This window comes from Catharus ustulatus, chromosome 12 (assembly GCF_009819885.2).
Source record: "Catharus ustulatus isolate bCatUst1 chromosome 12, bCatUst1.pri.v2, whole genome shotgun sequence".
NCBI lineage: Eukaryota > Metazoa > Chordata > Aves > Passeriformes > Turdidae > Catharus > Catharus ustulatus.
The window spans coordinates 2,855,490-2,874,733 of NC_046232.1; the positions used below are offsets into that span (position 1 = coordinate 2,855,490).

General features: G+C 52.2%; 1 protein-coding gene across 6 annotated transcripts in view; it reads right to left on the minus strand.

The window, feature by feature from the left end:
• Positions 1 to 19,244, minus strand: part of CPEB1 (cytoplasmic polyadenylation element binding protein 1) — a 32,439-nt gene that overhangs the window by 3,219 nt on the left and 9,976 nt on the right. For 3 of the 6 annotated variants that reach the window (XM_033070731.1, XM_033070735.1, XM_033070734.1), the window contains exons 3-8: positions 5,252 to 5,466; positions 3,493 to 3,742; positions 3,124 to 3,237; positions 2,925 to 3,029; positions 2,008 to 2,144; positions 832 to 1,030 (exon numbers count right to left, since the gene is read on the minus strand). In XM_033070731.1, the coding sequence (XP_032926622.1) occupies positions 832 to 1,030; positions 2,008 to 2,144; positions 2,925 to 3,029; positions 3,124 to 3,237; positions 3,493 to 3,742; positions 5,252 to 5,466 (1,020 nt within the window). Of the gene's footprint in view, positions 1 to 831; positions 1,031 to 2,007; positions 2,145 to 2,924; positions 3,030 to 3,123; positions 3,238 to 3,492; positions 3,743 to 5,251; positions 5,467 to 6,913; positions 7,027 to 19,244 lie in introns of those variants that run through there. The other 3 variants (XM_033070736.2, XM_033070732.2, XM_033070733.1) reach the window with 3 other exon arrangements.

Genomic DNA, 19,244 nt, shown 5'->3' on the forward strand with positions numbered 1-19,244 from the left:
GGTCATAGCACTGGGCCAGAACAGGGAGGTTTCTGTGACACCTCATCCACAGTGACACTGCAAATTTGTCTAAATTCTCATACTCCCATTCCCACCCCTCCTCGAGACTGTCCCCCTAAAGGCACTGCAGGGGCTTTGCAGTACCACATGCATGTCCTAAACCTGAGCCTTGCCCAGAGAAGCCTGACTGCTATCCAAGGACAGTGACCAAGCAGTGACAACTCTACACTACCAAGCTCTGACACTGTTGATGCCTGGCAACACCAGATCTCCCCCAAATCTGACTTGCTGCACCCTGAGTCTGGAAAGCTGATCCTAAGGCACAGGCTGTGGGGTTTTTCCAACTGACCAGCCACCACAGTGCTGTCCCCTGGCCCATGAGGTTTCTAGAGAGGGACACATGTCATGACATGCCATGTTTCAGCTCTGGTGACAAAAGTCCAAGAGTGCATTAAGATCCACAGTTGTCTCTGCCATGGGAATGGAAAAGGAAAAGCAGCTACAGCAGCATCCAACAGCCACTAACAGCATTGAACAAGGACAGAGAAACCTCAGCAATGCCTTAAGGCATATACAAAACTTCAGGCTGCTCTGAATGATCCAGGACCTTCCAATTCCCAGGCACATCAGCTCTATCAGCTCTCTCCAAATCTGGTCTGGCCTCCCCAGGGCCAGGAGATAAGAAGCAGAGACTGTAGAAGAGTCAGCATCTGCTGACTCTGAGGCTGACACCTAAGCAGTCTTCCAAGTGAAGGATAAGCCAAGGGCACACTGCAGTCTCCTCAGAGCATGGCAGGGGTGACCACCAATCCCAGCGGAATCATCACTTACCTATGGGATACTTGTGCTTGTCAGTGTCAATGCCAGCATAGACCACTCCTCCGAACAGGTCGTACATGACAGCTGCCAGGGCCTCCGCATTAAGCATCCCATGCAGGGCCCCCACGAACACCGTCTTGCTGGGGTCCAGCCGCTGTGAGGGGCTGCGCACGAAGTTGCTGTCAGCCAGCACCCATGGGATCACCTGCACCTGCAACCAGGAGCACCCCTGAACCTCAGACTTGACCCCAAGCTGCAAATGTAATTTATCTATTGCTGCTCAGGGTCCACATCCATCTAGAGCTCCAGACAGCCCACAAGGGGACAAAACCAACCCCTGCTTCCCAAACTAGAACTCAAGCCAGCAATTTCTTGGGGGTGGCAGCCAGGGGAAAATCCACATCCCTCCACCAGTATTTACAGCCCAGTCAGGTACCTCCCAGCACCTCCCAGCCTGATGTTGGAGTTGGAGGGGAACACCAGAGTAACAACCCAGTGCCAGCACCATCATGAGCTCCCATCTGCTCTGCAGATGATGGTGGTCTCTGGAGAGAAGCTTCTGGCAGAACTAAATCACCAAGCACAGAAGCACTTCCAATTGCCAGACACCAGGAGAGCTGTCCATAGCACAATTAGTTTGTGCCTGTCTAGATTAAGAACTACATCTCCATCCTGTAACTCTCTGAATTCAGGCAGCTGCCCATGATCTCAGGTCCCCCTTTCCCATAAGCCCAAGCAGAGCCTCTGGCATCCCCAGCACCCCCAAAACACAGGTCAGCCAGCTAAGACCATGCTGGAGAGCAGCCTGGGATCCAATTTATCTGCCTGCTGAGCAGAGGAGGCCTGACAAAGCACCTGAGGGATCCCAATCTGCCTCTGCAAGCAAAGGTGTGATGGAAGCAGCAGAGAGCAGTCAAATACCTGTTCCTGTGCTCTGTCCTAACTAACTGAAGCCTGAAGGCAGGGAGTCTCACCAACCCAGGAACTCTGGGTTGATTTGACATAAGCTGTTTTGAGGGACACAAACACTGAGCTGACACACTGATCCCTACCACAGGCAGAGAGCACTCAGCCAGGCAGGAGGCAGCACGCCTTTGGCAGCTGTTCCAGCCCCGCTTTTCTTTCCTCTAGGAATCTCCCTCCACATCCCCTGCTGCCATGTCAGGCTGCTCTCACAGCTCTCCTCACCTCTTTGCAGCGCATCCTGCGGCTGGACATCTTGAAGTAGTACTCACTGAGCCCGTCAGGGCTCAGCAGGTCCTGGGAGCATGCCTGAAGCAGTGCACGCACTGACTTCTCCGACTCAAACACCAGGTAAACATATCCTTTGGAAGGGAAGGAGAAGAAGCAGCTGTTAAAGCTGTGGTGCAGGAGGAACAGATCATCCCAGTCTGCAGACAGCCTCAAAATAATGCTTGAAAGAATCTGTGTGGTAGCTCTTGCTGTTCCCAGCAGACTTACATCTAAGCCAAGCTGGGAAGAGCCCAAACCCAAGCACAGTGCAATAAGCAGGATGCCCAGGTCCAGGGCCATGTGGCCCACTGTCTGTCATCCACAAACCACACCTGGACATGCCAGGTGGGCACCACCAGCCTGGTCACAATGAGGTCTGCAGAAAAATAGACCCTGCTTCATATTTAGAATGGCCTGGCACAGATACAGTCCAGGGTTTTAAAGTCTCTGGATGCCAAGGACTCTACCTCACATTGCTCCAGTGACTGAGTGAGACCAGACACTATGCAGCCTCCAAACCAGCCACTTCCTACCCTGGAACTAATTCCTGCTTACACAACCTATCAGCCCAGCTGGACATGCTGGCAGTGGGGTCAGCAATTGTTCTGGAACCACAGCCCTACATGGGGCTCCCAGAAACATCCAAAGAGGGTTCCCCCAGCCCACAGTTCTGTCCAACCCTGCTACAGATGGGTGAGGATGCTGGATTTGGGGTGCCAGTGCTCTGCAGTTCAGGTGCAGACCCAAGTGAGGGCAGGACATTACCCCAGGTGCTCTTTACCAACCAGTCACCAGCATGCAGCTGCACCATCCCAGCATCTGTGCTGTAACATAGCATGGGAAAAAAGTAACCCTACCGTGTTTGGTATTACCTTTAGGCATATTACCTTTGGGAGGACAGCGTGGGTGTTTGCCATCCTTACCAGGCCACTCCACACTCAAGGAGCCAAAAACACGGAAAGTGTTGATCAGCCCAGCTACAGACAGAAGGAGAGATGTCAGTGTTTCCCACCGACCTGAAAAAGCTCTGTTCCCAATATCAACACCCAAGGGCTTGGTGTGGGGCCTCACCTTCTGTAATGTCCCATGGGACTCCTCCCAGGAACACTTTGCAGGAGTAGACAGGGTTCTTGTAGTTTCGGGGAGGCAGCTGCCCACTCCAGGTGCAGGTTGCTTCATTCACAGCTTGAAGACACCAGTAATACTTAGTACAGGATCATTTCCTTCTCACCCTCCAACAGGTCTCCCTATATTGCCCAACTATAGGCTGAGCAGAGCTGCACAGCCACAGGTAGCTGCCCAGACCCACCTGTTCTCTTAGCAGGTAGAGGCAGAGTCAGGCTTGGGCCTGGAACAAACTATGTTCAGTCAGTGTCTACACAGAGGTCACCTGCCCTCCTTCAAGTGTGGGACCATCCCCTGGACCCCCCCTCAACACACCTGCTGCCTGCCGATGAAGCCGAGCTTCTCTTTCAATACTGAAGGGGTCTTCTGGAGAGTCCAGAAGGTCCCAGGAAGGCCACGCAGATGCTCCAGGCCATCTTTTTGATGCACTAGCTGGGGAGGAAGTGACTGCAGCCAGGGCAGCTTGATCTTGATCCAGCTGGGATCCCACTCCCATCTTCAAGGGGTCTCTTGACACCCCACTGAGAGGCAAGAAGGGCAGAGGAGGGGATATGCGAAGGCTTGACTGCAAGAGAAAGGTCACACTGAAATCCAGCTCTGAGTAAGAGCACATAATGCCACGTGTGAGGCATCACACTGGGGCCCTGCCCTTACCCATGGGCAGGAGGGGGAGTTGTCAGGGATCTCCTGAGACCCTCTGAGGTCTGGTAGAATCAAGAAAGCAACCACTCCAACACATCCTGGCACCCTAGGAAAGCCCTGGGCCATTCTCTACTGAACCCATGCCCAGGACCAGCAGCAAAGATTATTAAGCAGGAGGCACTTCACAGACCACCAGGTCAACAGCTACCCCTGGCTATACAGCCTCAAGAATACTGTCAGTCCTGGGGAGCACCAGCCATCCCAGAAGGAGCCTCAGGCTCTGTGCTGTGCCCACAGTGGGTAGGGTTTGTTGGAAGTACCCATGGACTCTTAGGTACCAGCTAGATCTCATCCTCACAGCCCAGCTCCAGGGCTGCCTGACCAGGGAGTGGGCACCATGGACCACAGCCTCTCCCAGGGCAGGAGGAGGGAAAGTTCAGATTAATGGAACAGCAGGGAAGCAAGATGCTGCACAGTTCAGTGCCAGCTGCACTGCAAATCTGTCCCTGGGTTGCCACAGCAGCCACCCATGCCAGGGCTATGCTGAGAGTCCTGCCTTTACAAACAAGGCCAGCACAGAGCCCTGTGTCCTGCACCACCTGCCATCATCATTGCCTGGGTGCTGCAGTCACTGAGCATATCCTGCTTCTCCAGGGTGGATCAACCCCACATCCAGTCAGCTCTATCCTTCAAACCCCCCCCAACACAGGGGTCAAGGCCACACCACAGCAGGGCCTGGAGCAGCTCCTGGCTTTGTCCTCCTATGCCAAGGCCAGGCCATGCAGCAGCATCCCAGAACTGGCTGGAGCCAGGCTGTCCTACTGGCACCTAGAGCTGCCACCTGCACCCACCACAGACCCATCAGAGCTGACAGGGTAGCCAGTCAGTCACTCACTTGCTCCCTGCCTTTCAAATTTAGCTGTGCTTTAGGGAATGCGAGCAGGCTAGACCCAGTTTGCTCTAGAAGAAACCACCCTGAGATGAAGTGCAGTCAGCAAAGGGGAAGAGCAATGAAAGTCAAGGACAGTAGCTCCTGAGAAGTCCAGACTGGATCAGCCACCTCTCTGCTGGGATCAGGGCACAGACACTGCCCTGCCACACACCAACTCAAGCACTCAACATCCCTCTGGGAGCTACTGTAACCCAGTCGGGTTGCAAGCACAGATCCAAAAAGCCAGAACATTAGCTTAGAAGAATAAAATATGAGGATATTGCTGGCTTGTATTGAAAGACTGTATCAGTAGCCTTTCTCCCAAACCCTGGGCCATGTCAGTGTGTGCACAAAAGCTCCTCCCAGCATTCCCTCCCATTCCTGAGCAGGCAGGGCTCTAGCTGGCAGCTCCACTCAGCTATTCTGTGCTCCCATCAACCCACCCCCTCCCCCCATAAAAAACCAAACCAACAACAGCAAGACCCCAGGACCCAAACTTACAATCAAGTCTGAGAGGTGGTCAGAACCAGAGCTGAACCCACTGGTGTCCGAATCCGAGGGGCTGCTGGAGCGGGAGTCCAGGAGGGAGCGGGAGCTCCTCAGCGATGGGGTGGAAAACTTCTCTGGCAGGTCTGAACCAATGGGGTCTAAAGGCAGAAAACCGAGCGGGGGTTTCCCCAGGACGTTCCCAAGAGGGTTACTCAGCATGCTGAGAACTGCAACAGAGAGGGACAGAGTCTGTCAGGGCTTGTTTGCCATCACTTGGGCCATGGTACTGCACAGAACCCAGAGCAGCCTGGTGCTGCTGACAAACATGAAGGTGGGTTATGAGACAGACTGGGTAGGAGAACCCACTTCATCTGGAAGAAGTTCAGAGATCCTGCATCCCAGATTATGGACCTCAGAAATGCTGTGGGACAGGGCCTCTGCCCAGTCCATGCCATTCCCTGCCACGTGTCCTGGAGCAAGTCAGCACTCAGAAGGGCAGCTCCCCAGGCATGGGGGCACATACCTGTGGCAGGTACACCTGGCCCACCAGTATGAATTTTCAGACTGAGGTGAGACACTGCTCACATCATCCCTGCCAGGAGCTGGCTGTGGGCAGCCAGGAAGGTGCCAGCCTTAGCTGCTGACAGGGAGGCTTCACCATCGCTGATGCGTGCTCACAGCAAGTCTGTCTGGTCAGTCCTCTGTCCCAGAGCCTGCAGACAAGGATGTGTCAGACTGCTTCCTTCACACTTCAGGTTTTCCTCCCACTCAGGAAAATCCAGGAAAATGTCTCCCTACAAGGAAAGCTGCTTCTGAGCAGAGGACCAGGCCATCCAAAGGCCATAAAGCCACATCCTGGTCAGTCATGTGTGGGCAGCTGCCACCCACAAGAAGAGGGAATGTAGGGCAGGGAGCCCACAGGGGCACAACACCAGCCAGTCTATTCAAAAACAGCAAGTCTCAGCAAGTTAAATGTGTACCCGAACCAAGTAAAAAGAGCAAAGCATTCAGAAATGGTTTTAATTATTCACAGGTTGCAAAACAAGGCAGTTTGCCCTGAAGCTTTCAGTTTTCAGCAGATTTGGGATCCACTTGAGATCCTCCAAGCCCCAAATGATCTCAGCAAGCTGAATTCCAAGGTTTTTACCCAGACTTTCAGCAGCTCCTATGCAGATGAGGATTAATAATCCAAACCACCAGCTAAACCAGGAGAATGCCAACACCATCCTGCTCGAGTGCACTACAGTAAGACATCAGTACAGTGTGGTGTCAGCACCAGGGAGAGCTGCTGAGGAGAGATGCTGGGATATACCTATCCCAAGCTGTATTACCCAATGGCACACCTGCCATGAAGCTAGCACAGCCCCACACTTGGGGAAAAACCCCACCACCCCAACAGTGACTTCACACAGGTACAGGTGAGTCCTTTACTTGAACCATCTCCCTCAACTCTAGGCAGAGCCCTCAGCAACAGTCACAACACCTTCTCACATTTGCAGAGCCTCATCACTGCAAGAGTCCCCTATTTTGGCTACATCATGGGACTAGGAACTCACCTCTGACCACACTGAGAAAGGGCCCTCCTGCCCTTCGCTCTCCTGGACAAGGCAGCACTTGTGTTCACACCCAGCCCTGCAGCCACAGGAAAATACTGGCCAATCCAGTAGTCCTTACCTGGGCAGAGCCAGACAGCAGGAGCCCTGGGACCAAGGGAATGTGACACAGCCAGGGAGAAGATGCTCCCTCCTAGTCACAGCTCCAAGCAGGACACAGCATCTCCCAGCCCCAGCAAGCTGCACTCGCTGCTCTGCCGACTTCTCTGAAGCCACGTGATGTGTTTAAAAATACAGCTGGCGCATTGTTCTGGGGAGACAGCTGAATCTGTCCAACAGGCTCCAAAATCTGATTAGTCACTAAACAGCACAAGAGGCAAAGCAAAGCAGCTGATCCCACAGTCCCAAGCCTTGCTGCCAACAAATGCTCCCGCACTGACACCCTCCTCCTTCCCCAGCCAGTGAGGACTGTGGGTTTGGAACACAGGCAGCACTGTGCTGACCCTAGCTGCACAGCATTCCAGGGACCTGGAGCAGCTAATGCCAGGCAGACTGCTACCAGATAATGCTGCCCTGCCCCACATCTCCAGAGATGTGGAACCAGACCTCTGTTTAGGATGCAACAACAAGGGTTTGGGGCTTATTGGGAGCTCCCTGTGGCATTACAGGGTCCAGCTGCTCTGCCCAATTTATGTCATCCCCTCATCTCTGCCACCACATACACATTTCCCCCATGATTTCTCAGCTCTCACAGCAGCTACAAAACCAGTAAGGCCAGTAGAAGTACACTGAAGTGGCAGGATTACTGGTCTTTAAAAGGATCTACTGTCTGGGCCTCCACCACCACACAAAATCCTGCTAGTTTCAACTGCTCTGGTCCTAACCTCATGTCCTGGAAGTGCTGACATCCTGCTGTTAACACTGATGGATTCCATCCAGTCCAGCAGCTTTGACAATTCTGCACTGGCAGCACCTGAATACACTCTACAGGACAAACTGAGCTTGTGGGAGACCCCACATGCCCCCAGTGGGCCTGACTCAGCTTCAGCTGGTACCCACAGCTGCTCACAGGGACACTGGGATGAAAAGCCATGAGCCAAACTCAGCATTTCCTCCTTAATCCTTGCTCAGTGACCAGGCTGTGTAGTCTAGGTAGCCTAGGAAACACCTGCACGACACACCCAGATCCTATTCCTCAGCACCATCACAAAGGCATCCTGCTCTAACTCCCTGCTCCAACCGACCTAATCCCTCCTGAGGAATGCAGCACAAGAGCCCAATACAGGTTGCCCTTGAAAAAAGCCTTCAAGGCATTGGGGCCATGCTTCTTCCTGGGCAGTTGGCTTTGTCTCCCCTTCCAAGCAGACAGCTCAGATAAAGGAAAAATCATTCCCAACACACATGCAAGATGCATCAGCAAATTCCTGGAGTCAAGAACATCCCTGAAAGTCACAAAGTAAAATAGCAAATATCACGGAACTACTCAGGGTAAGAAAAGAACATGAATACAAAAGTATTTTTCACACCTTGAGGGGAAATTTTAACTCAGGGGTCAACACAACTCCCATTTGCCACTCGCACACTAAGAGCTTCCAGAACTTTTCCTGCCTCTGCTCAATGCAGCAAGGGAGGCACATAGCAATGCTCCTCTGCAGGGGACAGCAGTAAAGGAGCTTTTAATAGAATCTGGGCACTGCCTTTTGACTCTCTGCTGCAGCTCTAATGCCCTGACACAGAGCCAGCATGCTCCACTTCATCTCTGAGCATGCCAGCCCAGCACTGGCAGGTTTGAGCTCTGTGGAACAGCTGGGACACCACATGGCATCGCCAGGTCCTGGTCACACAAGCCAGGTCCTGGAGAAGCAGCATTTTTCAAGCTACTCCTCTTTCTTAGCTAAGCTTTCCCTAGTCAGCACTGTTTGGATACACCATTATTCCTGCATCACCCCAGGCTCCAGAAGAGGCCCAGGGAATCAACAAACTCAAAACTCTCATTCCCATCATACCTGAGCCAGACACTTGACAGAAACAAGCAGCTACACTGAGCCCACATCTCAAGCAGATTGCTCCACCAGCACAAGCTGCAATTCAGAGCACACTTTGGGAAAGTGTCGCAACAACAAGACTTCCAATCCAAGCACTATAAACAGCTTTCACTATTCTATCCACCCATTAAAACAAACAATTTAAGATTTTCAGCACCTGCCCAGGACCTTGGAGCACATAGTTCTTTCCTGAACACTGTAATTCACAGCCATTCGATTCACAGACTGTCCTAGTAGCTTCGCCCATGCACATTCTGTAAGAGATGAATGTAAAGATGAGTCCCAAGGATTGCTGATACCAGCAGCTCAGGGAAAGAAGGGTTCTGAGAAAAATAACCACTACGCTGATGAGTTTATTACCTCTAGTACCTTAAGACCAACAGGATCATTTAGGTTGGAAAAAACCTCCAATATAGAGTTCAACCTTTGACCAGTCATCACCTTGCCAGCTAGACCAGAGCACCAAGTACCGCATCCAGACATTTCACATGGAGCATCCACTGAATACACACCTCATGGACAGAGTTGACCAGAAGCGCAGCCACCTCCACGTTACCCTTTGAACAAACTGTTTCAACTCAGCAGGAGACCAGCCAGCCAACAGCATATGAGATCAGTGCTGACACTCTTCACTCCCTCGCACATCAGTTTAGTCAAATTATCCAGAAACCGAGTCTTGCCCAGAGTAAAAATCCCTCTTATCCAGCAGATGCCCAGGTCCTTCCACTCAAGTTCTTTCTCCACACTTAGAACAGTGTGAGCTCTCCCACAGTTGAGAACAGCATCTGCCACACAGCCACACCCCTCAGTCTGGAGACACATGGCCAAGGAGCTCCTGCTGCAGGAGCAGTGTGCCAGGCCCAGTCCTTGAGTTGCCAGCCACACTGGCACCCACAGACTGAGCACAGGTAGCTTGACACCACGCTGGCCACAGCCCCAGGGCCAGGGGAGCATACACACTTTAGGAAGTTATGCTCTGGAGATGTGTTCCAGCCTTTTGAAACTCGCTGCAGGCTGGAAAAAGCCTACTTTGAAGAGTTCAGGACTTGTCTGAGCAAGGCCATCAGAAGGTCACCTCTACAGGTTGGCACCCCCAGCAAGGTGAGGCAGAGGGACACTGCCATCTCCTGAAGTTAATCTGTTCCAGAGACTACTGAGCACAAGAAGGATGGCAAGCTGTAAAGACCTCCCCCTGCATCCACCAACTACTACATAGGCTGGAAGTCCATCTTTCTGCCTCAATCTTCCTACAGAAATCAACAGGAATGTTCTTTACCAGGAGAAAGCAGAAAAGCCAGGTTTCAGGGGCACCTGCCATGCCCAGAGGTTGCAGCACCATACATACACTCAGGGCAGGGTAGCAGAGGAGGGAAGCAGTGTGACCGAGACCCTGGAGACTGAATACAGTGCATTTTCTTTTGTCATGCATCAAATAAGCTTGTAAAGTTAAAAAGTGCTGATGTCCTAAACAATAGCCTGCTGCAATTCCAGAAAAACAGCTTGTCTGCAGTTTTTACCACCCAGCCAAGCTCTGCCCTGATGGGGTGGGAGCAAGCTGAATATTTGTCTGCCAAGAAAGCAGCACCTCCTACAGACACTGAGAAACTCCGTGGCAAGAGAAACACTTGCACGTCTGAAAAACAAATGGGCACCTCGACCACCTCCTACAGCTGTAGTTCAGCAGTAACACAGCCAGACAAGTTGCCAGGGTGAGCTTACCCTCCTCACACACAAACACCAAGTAGGCTCAAATCTCACAGCAGGGAAGGAGTGACCAACATTCCAGTCCAATCCTAAATTTTAGCACTTTCTCACCTGCAGCTGTGGGAGCTGGAACTGCTTACAAGGAGCCTGCAGTACAGGAACATTGACTGAAACATGGCCAGCAGCAGTTGCAGATATGGGGCTGGATCACACAGGACAGGGACATGCTTTGCTTGGCACAGGGAAGGCAGACACTGGATTCTCCCTGTTCAAGCTCTTATAGGAGAACAAAAAACTCAAGGAAAAGCTACAAGCAAGAGCAGTGGCACAAAATTTTCTTCCTCTTAAGGGGAGCTGCCATGGGATAAAGCCCAGAGGTGGAAGGAACTGTGTCCTTAACCCTGGCACTCACCTGAGCAGCAGACAAATCCAGAGGATCTGCCCAGCTCAAATTCCCCAAATTTCATTATATTCCCATTACTCCACTGAAAAAACAGACTGTGCCTTGGACTTTGTATGACTCCTCTAATAACACTAAGGCCTCTCCAAGCTGTGTCACACCACAGAAGCCCCAATAATCTTGAGCCAACTACCAGCTCCAGTGAAAAGCAGCTCCCGGAACTGCAGATGTAATCAAACCAGCAGAAACCATCATCTAAGTAGGACCTACAGCACAGCCCATTTTTTTCCCTGAACTACAAAAGAGAAACCTCTGCCCTCATAGATTCTTCATTTGGGGCAAAGAAAAATTGAAGATACTCGGGCAGCTATTTCTGGTTTGCTAGGAAGGGGGCAGGGGAATAAAAAAGGCAGCATGCTCCCACAGCTGAACCACAGAATTAGAGTCAGGACACCTGAAGTCTATTCTTGGTTCTGGCACCAACACAGTAAGTCACTTGCCCTGAAAAACAGAAACAGCAGCATAACTGGGAACAAGCAGAAGATTATTGCATTAACATCTGAGAGCATGGTCCTCTGCTGCCACTGAGAGCAGGACCCAGCTGACAACAAGGATCACTGCTTCCTGAGGCAGGGAATTTAATCCTATGTGTTTCTAGGAAGGGAAAACAGCTGCCCAAGGTAAACATAAAAATCAGAAGAGACAGTTAAAATGCAATTCAGGATTACAAGTGCCCAGGTAATTGCATTCACTAAGCAGGCTGCCACAATCACAGTTGTCTTTAAAAAGATCAGAACACTGAAATAGAGCAGGTTTTAACATGTATCAGTCCCAGAGATATTTAAAAGCCAACATATTCAGGTCAAATTCTGCACAACAAGCTTCAGCTTCACAAGCCTCAAGAACAAGCACTTCTATATTTAAGTACCAAACTCCTCTCAATTATCTGCTGCAACATCTAGAGTGCAAACTGTGCTCTGTGTGTTACCTGACGTGATAAGGGTGAGTGACTCATCCTCAGATGCATCACAATTTGGGGATGTCAGGGTCAGGATACCACCTTTAGAAGGGTGTCTGGAAGAGGGGCAGGGTGTTGGCCAGACCCCTCTGCAGGCTACAGTGAGGGAAAAGCAACTGAGAAGACAGACTTTAGTCCCAAACTCAATTTTCTTTGGGAAATGGCACACAAGCCTCACTGAAGCCTTCAGCTGACATAAAGCCACTGCTAGACCAGCACTCCCTAACTCCTGATGCCTGCAGGTTGCCAGTTACCTTCCATAGGGCTGCACCCCTCAACCTCACAGCTTGGGAGTTTGCCTCACCTTCCCCTCCACATTTCTGGAGAGAAAGCCAGGCAGAAGGGCAAGGAGGGAGCCAGCATGTCCCCGTGGCCATCTCAAATGCATGGCACCAGCTGCTGTGCCCGAGAGCAGCCTCTGCACTGGCAGCAGCACAGACAGCACTTGTGATTCAGCTGTTTTGCCGGCGCCTAAGGGACCAGGCATAGGGGGAGTGAGCTTGGAGATATGGATAGAAGGTGCAATCCTGGCTGGAGATGTCTTTTCAGTGCCCCAGCCCTACACCAGCACCACTCAGCCTCTGTGCAGTGACAGCTCAAGGACCACTGCATCATTTTTAAGGGGATAATTTCTGAGCCAGTTCGGGGGAGGTATCCACTTAAAAGGGTGTTTTTGTGGAAACAGCAAGGCGGAATTAGTTTCTGGAGACCCCTTGGGCTACATTATTTCTTCAACCCCCAGCAGCTTTCCTACCCCTGCTCTGAGCAAGAGCAGGACTGGATAACCTGGAGAGGTCCCTTCCAGCTGGAGTTACCCTAAAAATCCCAGTCTGGCAAGAGAGCACAAAGGGCCTACAGTCTCTGCTACAGGCACACTGGGAGAGCAGGTCCAAATGTGGTTCCCTACCCAGGCTCCATGTGGAAGCACTCATGTCAGCACGTGCTGTGGAGTATGCAATAAAGGCACCAAGTCAAAACTACGTTCAAGGCCTTTTCTAGAGAGCTCCCATGCTCCTGATGGAACTGCAACACAGGCTTTTGGATCAGCTCTGCCCAGCAAGGAATCATCACATCCACTGCTTAGATGCTTAGCAGTGCAAAGGCTGGAGGAAAACCTCATCCCTCATTTGACTGGTGCAATTTTGGGGATGAATCCTACTCCAGGCCAGGGCTTGCACACACTAAACCACTCCCTGCTGCTACCTCCAATATCAATCACAGGAAAGACTAAGCCATGAATCACCTGGGGCAGTTCAGACCCAAACAGCTCCAATGCTCTCCTTGGAAGGGAACATGCCTTTTAAGGCTCAATTCCAGAGTAAGCAGAGAGAAATGTGCTCCAAATCACCACTGGACAGTGCCATGGGGCTGTTCCAAAAGCCACAATCAAACACCCCTCCCTGACAGAAGCCAATGGGAGGGTTTTGGGTGGCACATGCCTGCTCCCACAAACTGCCTTCAGCACAGGACTGGAGCTACCCTGACCCACTTCAGTTCTGGTTGGATACAAGGAGAGATGCTGGTTCGGTTCCTGTTCCAGTTACTCCTCTATTTGCATCTATTTTACAGCATCAGCACAGATAAAAACAAATCTGTTTTAGGAGAAGCTGCACAAATGGAAGCTTTAAGAGTTGGATTGACATGAATTTCCATTACAAACCAATTGCAAGCTCAGGTTTGATACTTTTACTTATTTGATACATATTTTATTCTGTTAAGGAAGGAATACAGCTGCCACCGGAGCAGTGGGCAGCTATTAAGTGCTTCCCACTCCCCAGCACAGGTGACTGGAGCCAAGCACTGAGGAATCAGCCTACTGAGCATGAGCAGCTCTTATGGAAACGCATTCAAGGAACAAGGGCCCATTAAGTACCTGCATCAAGAAAGTCCTTAGAAAAGCGCTACAAGCGCCAGGATGGCATAGGAGAAGATTTTAGTAAGGCTGTCTCAGGTACTCCTGGAATATCAGCACCAAACAGGAGACCCAGAGAGTCAAACCAGCTCGCAGCCTTGTGCCCTTACACTGCTATCATCCACAACCCTCAGAGGAAGCACCACCACCACATCTGTGCTTCCACTACTACACTGAGCATCAACAAACTGCTCCCAAAGAACCATGCTGCTGGGAAAGCCCATCCTCCTTTCAAAGGAACAAAGGGACACCAAGAACATGCAAGTCAGGACCACCACCAAAATTCTGGTTATCTGTTTTCCTACCAGGCACAGGTCCAGGATCAGCAGGAGTTGCCCTTCCCTCTTCATCCCAGCAGCCACACTGCCAGCAGCACAAAGGAACCTTTCACTGAGTCTTTTAGGCATACTTGGGCTTAGATGGAAATAAATCTCACTCAGGTGGAATGCTCTACCCCCATATCCAACACACCCCTTTCATTACAGAGTGGGGGGAGGGGAGAGGCAGGAATTCTTCAATATTCTGATGCCAACCTAGTGCTGCCCAGACACTGAACTCCATCAGGATGAGCCTCTGAAATCTTCCTCTAGCATAAAGAGAAGGAGTTACACACAGCCAAACAGGAATATACAGGAACTGAGGACACACCTAGGTTTTTTGAAGCCACTTGTCCAAAAGACAGCAGGAAAAACAGTAGGGAAAACAGTAGGGAGAGACCTAGGAGAGCTCTGTGGAGATTAGCAGGGGTTAGCCAAGCAGCAAATTAAACAGATGGAGAACTGAGGACCAAAATCCTCTGCCCCAAGCTCTGCATCCAAGCACTCAAGCAACTCAAGGAAAACCAGTGACAGCCATGCTGTAGTTATAAACAGCCACCCCAGGCTGAGCAGCAACTTTCCCCTGGGGGGCTCAGGGGCCCTCTACCACACACAGCATTTGAGCACACTCTCAAAACAGCCTGACCTTGGGGAGTGGCTTTTGAATCCCTCCTGCTGTTATCAAGAAGAAAGGAAAGGAATCCATGTGCAACAGGTCCTTTCTTTCATCTTTCAGACACAGTTTTGCCTTGAGGACTTCAGAGATTCATGCTCTGAGGCATCACTATCTGCCAGGCAACGCACAACAGACTGCCCACAGCTCCAGCCTGGCAGATTTTAAGCACCTACAGATAAGCAAGCTTATTGCAAAAATGAGTTTCTGTCCTCTGGGAAGCAGATGAGCCAAGGACTGGGAAGATTCAGCAGCACTTTCCTACTATGGGCCATTTCTCCGGAACCAGAGCAATAGGAGCTGCAACAACCTTGCAGGCTGGAGAATGAGACAGCAACAGCCACCCCGCAGAGGGCACAGATGAGGCTGGAGCTGCAGTCTCAAGAAAAAAATTCCAAGGAAAACATCAAATCTGTTGTTGCACCAGCAGCTTTAAGATCACACAACAAGCAGAGAGGCAGATACAGCAAGGTGCCCCATCAGATGCTATCAGGAAGACAAACCTGCTGGGCTCACCTAGAGAGCCCAACATCCTCTCCAGAAGACCTGATCCTGCTAAAAACACTCCCAGGTTAGCACTGCAGACTTAGTGTTAACAGACTGGTTTTAGGATGATTTCCCCACAGGCAAGTCTCCTGCACAGGGACAGCTCCCAATGTAGGGCAGGACAGGCCAGCCAGACCAAGCAGCAGGCATGCAGGCTGAATGCCAGGCACGGAGACCCAAAATCTGCACACGGATCTGCTGTGCATGGCTGGTCTCCACACAAAAACTGGATCGAGACCCCATTTGCTTGTACCCCTTGAGAAACAAGGTAGCGAAGGTAAAGGATACCATCAAGGGCAATCACACCTCACTGCCTCTAAACCCCTCCTTGCCTCTGAACTCTGATACCTCAGCACACATGCCAGCCTACTGGGAAGGCTAAAGGCAGAGAAACACTGCAAGAAATACAGAATGGCAGGACTGGAAATGTTAAAGGCCAGCTTCCTGCACAAGTTCCGTCACAGAGCAGGTTGCTGCGACTTGCTGAAATATTTCTAGCCTGACAGATCAAGTGGCAGCAGAGGGTTTGAGACACTTTGCCTGCTGTGAGGCAGCAGTTCAGTCCTACAGCCAGGAAGTGCCAGCAGCTCCAGCCTGCCTCTCCAGGCACCAGCAGTGCCTCCGGCACACTCTTCAGAGCTCAGCACACGCCCCTCTGTGCATTACAGGCCAGGTGCAGAAGGAAAACTCACAAATAACCCTGCCTGAGTGCAAGGGGCTCCATGGCCCTTTGGGAACAAGGGATCTAGGCAGGATTGGGGCATAAAGACCAGCCCCCACTGTTCTCCGACTTGCTATCCGCAGGCATTTGCTCCTACTGCACCAGGGCATCGTGGTGACAACGCCCAGGGAGCACAAGGTGACACCAGAAGGCTGTGCAGCCAAAGGTCCTTCCCAAGCTGAGGAAGCTCCCTGCTGGCAGGGACTAGGCATAGAAGAGGTCCCAGCTCATCAGTACTCAAGCACAGCACTGCAGGGGACCACATCAGCAATATTTTTGGACTGATTGTTCGCTATTTTGTTGCATTTCCACCCTTCCAGCCACCTCTCTGTGGGTCCACACAGCTGAGTCACTGCTGGAACCTTCCAAACGCTTGCCTGCCAGTGGCACAGCAGCTCTGCGTGGCAGTGCCAGCCCTCCCCCGTGTCCAGCCACAGCCCAGCCCTGCTGCAGCCTCACCTGCCTGCAGGACACCCCAGGGCCATCCCAGCCCTACGAGCTGGGCCAGCTGCAGCCTCCCAGGCCTCAGTAGCACCCAGACACAGCAACATCCTCTCCATATCATCCTTCTTTCCATCATAGCACAGACAGGTCATCTGGAATCACCAGCATCTGCCAGCTCCTTAGACCCACACAGCTTTCAGACACAGGACACTTCTCTGTCACCAGAGTGTTCTGTAACCTTTCAGAAAACATGCCTAAGCTACAAGCTCTCTGCTTCCAAGGAGCTCCACTGCCACTCCTCCGGGGCCCTGAGGAAGGCCCAAGGCCCCACAGAGATGGGAGGTGTGGGTGGCTGAAGCAATGCAGAGCTGTGCACAGGATCAGCCTTCCATCTCCCCAGCCAGCACAGCCCCCAGAGCAGGACAGCACAGCAGCCCAGACCGTGAAGCACTCCCGGCCCAGCCGCTGCCCGCCTGCAAAGGGTGTGTGTGGGAGTGAGAAGGAGAACAGTGTCTCAAGATTGCAACAGCCCCAGGGCACCAGACCCCTCTGCACAGCCACAGAAGGCCAGAGGCTGCTCTACAAACAGTGCACTTGGGCAGCTCTCGCATCCCAGCCATCCCCTCTCCAGGTACTAATGGGAATACTGGCAGTCAGAAGTGAAGAAACAGGCCTCTTCAGACAGCCCTAGGTGCCATCTTCTACCAGCTGTTACCACACTTGCCACAACCACCCAGTGGGCACAGATCAGAGCCCAGGGCTGTGCCTGAGGCAAGATCCTTTCCACAGCTCTACCCAGGCCTCTGCAGCAGGCAGGAGCTCCAGCACACAGCACTGCAGTCCATGGGGGCACCTGACACTAGATACACCCTCTGTGAGCAGGGAGGTCACCAGAGCACATTCCTCTCCAGCTTAACCTCCCTCCTAAAGCCAGCAGCCCTTCCACCCCCCCTTAGCAGTGAACTCCCACCACCAGCATGGTCATGCCAGCCCCACCACCCAACCTCCGAGGCGCAGAGCCCACCCCAGGCTCATGCCAGTACACTGCTCATCTGCCTGCCGGAGCACTGCGGAGACATCCACACCTCTGCCAAGGCAGGCTGGCAGGAAGCTGGCCAAGAGAGCTCTGGAGATGGCTACAGAGGAGCAGGTGGAGCTGGGACATCCGCACAGAGAGGCTGCCTTCATGTGTGACAGCATCATTCTGCAGCGCACTGTGCGCTGAGCCCAGTGCCACGGCTGTAAGCAGAAGGGTCGCTCCAGGGAATGTCACCTGCTCCAAGTGTGCTCCTCATCCATTAAAGACTCTGTGACAGAGGGAACAGCAGGCCTCCTGTCTGCCCACAGCCAGAAAGGGTCCAGAGCAGAGCTCTGAGGCACCTGGTTGGCCCACTGCACACTAACAACTTGGTTCTCCTTCCTCAAGTCTCAGCTGGCAATGAAAGTACAGGCAGGAGTATGTGGTATTCCCTGGTTCATTAAGGGAAGCCCACAGGACCATGTGGAGGTTTGCTCACTGGAGCAGAGCAAGGCTTAATAAAGCTACCGCAGTTGGGCTGCAGGCAGACCTCAAGTGCCCATGCCAGGTCCCACATGCCAAGTCTTGTGAAAATTAAATGCAAAAACTCAAATAAACTGCTCAGATAGAACTGTTCGAACTTTGTTACCCCACGATTACTTTTTTTCTGTTTTACAACTCATGCAGCAACTCAGGGTTGCGTTCCAGAGCCTCTTCCTATGCTCAGGACAGCACCCCCCACCCCACCAAACACCTAACACAGGCAAACCCCGCTGCCCAGTTCCCCCACCCAAGAAGCTATCTATACTCCTGTCAGCACCAACTCCATGCCTGGGGCCACCCAAGTCTGGGCACCAATGCGCTCCCCTTTTAACAAAGCAGGAGCATGCTGCTATAAAGGGATGAGTTTCTGTAGCAACCAGACTGTACTTGTACAAACTCTGCCAAAGCACTAGATCTTTCCACAGACTGGTACTTGAACGAACACACTGTTTGTGAAACTGGTTTTTACACGCCTCAAAGGCTAGCAAGTCAACTCTCCCCTGTTTTACCTCTCTGCTCCAACACCAGGTTGAGAGGATACATTAAGTTTGTGCATGCAGCACTCCCTCTTGGGATTTTACATGGAAGGCTGGTGTCTCAAACAGTTAACTGGACCCCACATCACCCCAAGGGGAACACCCAGCAACCCTGGAATCCTCCAGCTGATCCCAGCTGCAAAAGCAGACTGGAGAGGGTCAAGGGGAAAGGGCACACCAGCCAGCAGCATGTGGTTGCAAGCCCACACCCTGCCCAGCACATACGTTTGCACTGGACCAGAAGAGTTAAAACAAGAAGCCATTCCACAGCATCTCCTGCAGCCCACTGCCAGGCACAGCCTGCTATTTCTAGTTGAGCCTGAGAGTGGAGAAGGATCCCTCCAAGTCTCCCACCCAGCTGAGGAGCTCCTGACTGAAGTTGCTAGGTGCTGGTTGTACCACACCCCACAGCAGAGTTGGGCGGCTGAGGCTGCTAGGACTTTGGCAATTGGGCATGGGGGGGGCCTCTGCAAGCACACCACCCCTGCCCCCCCACCTGCAGAGCTCCCTGCCACCAGGGATTTCCTCAGGCTGCTGAAGTGAAGTTCAGCCTCACTCCTACCCAGCGTGTTCAG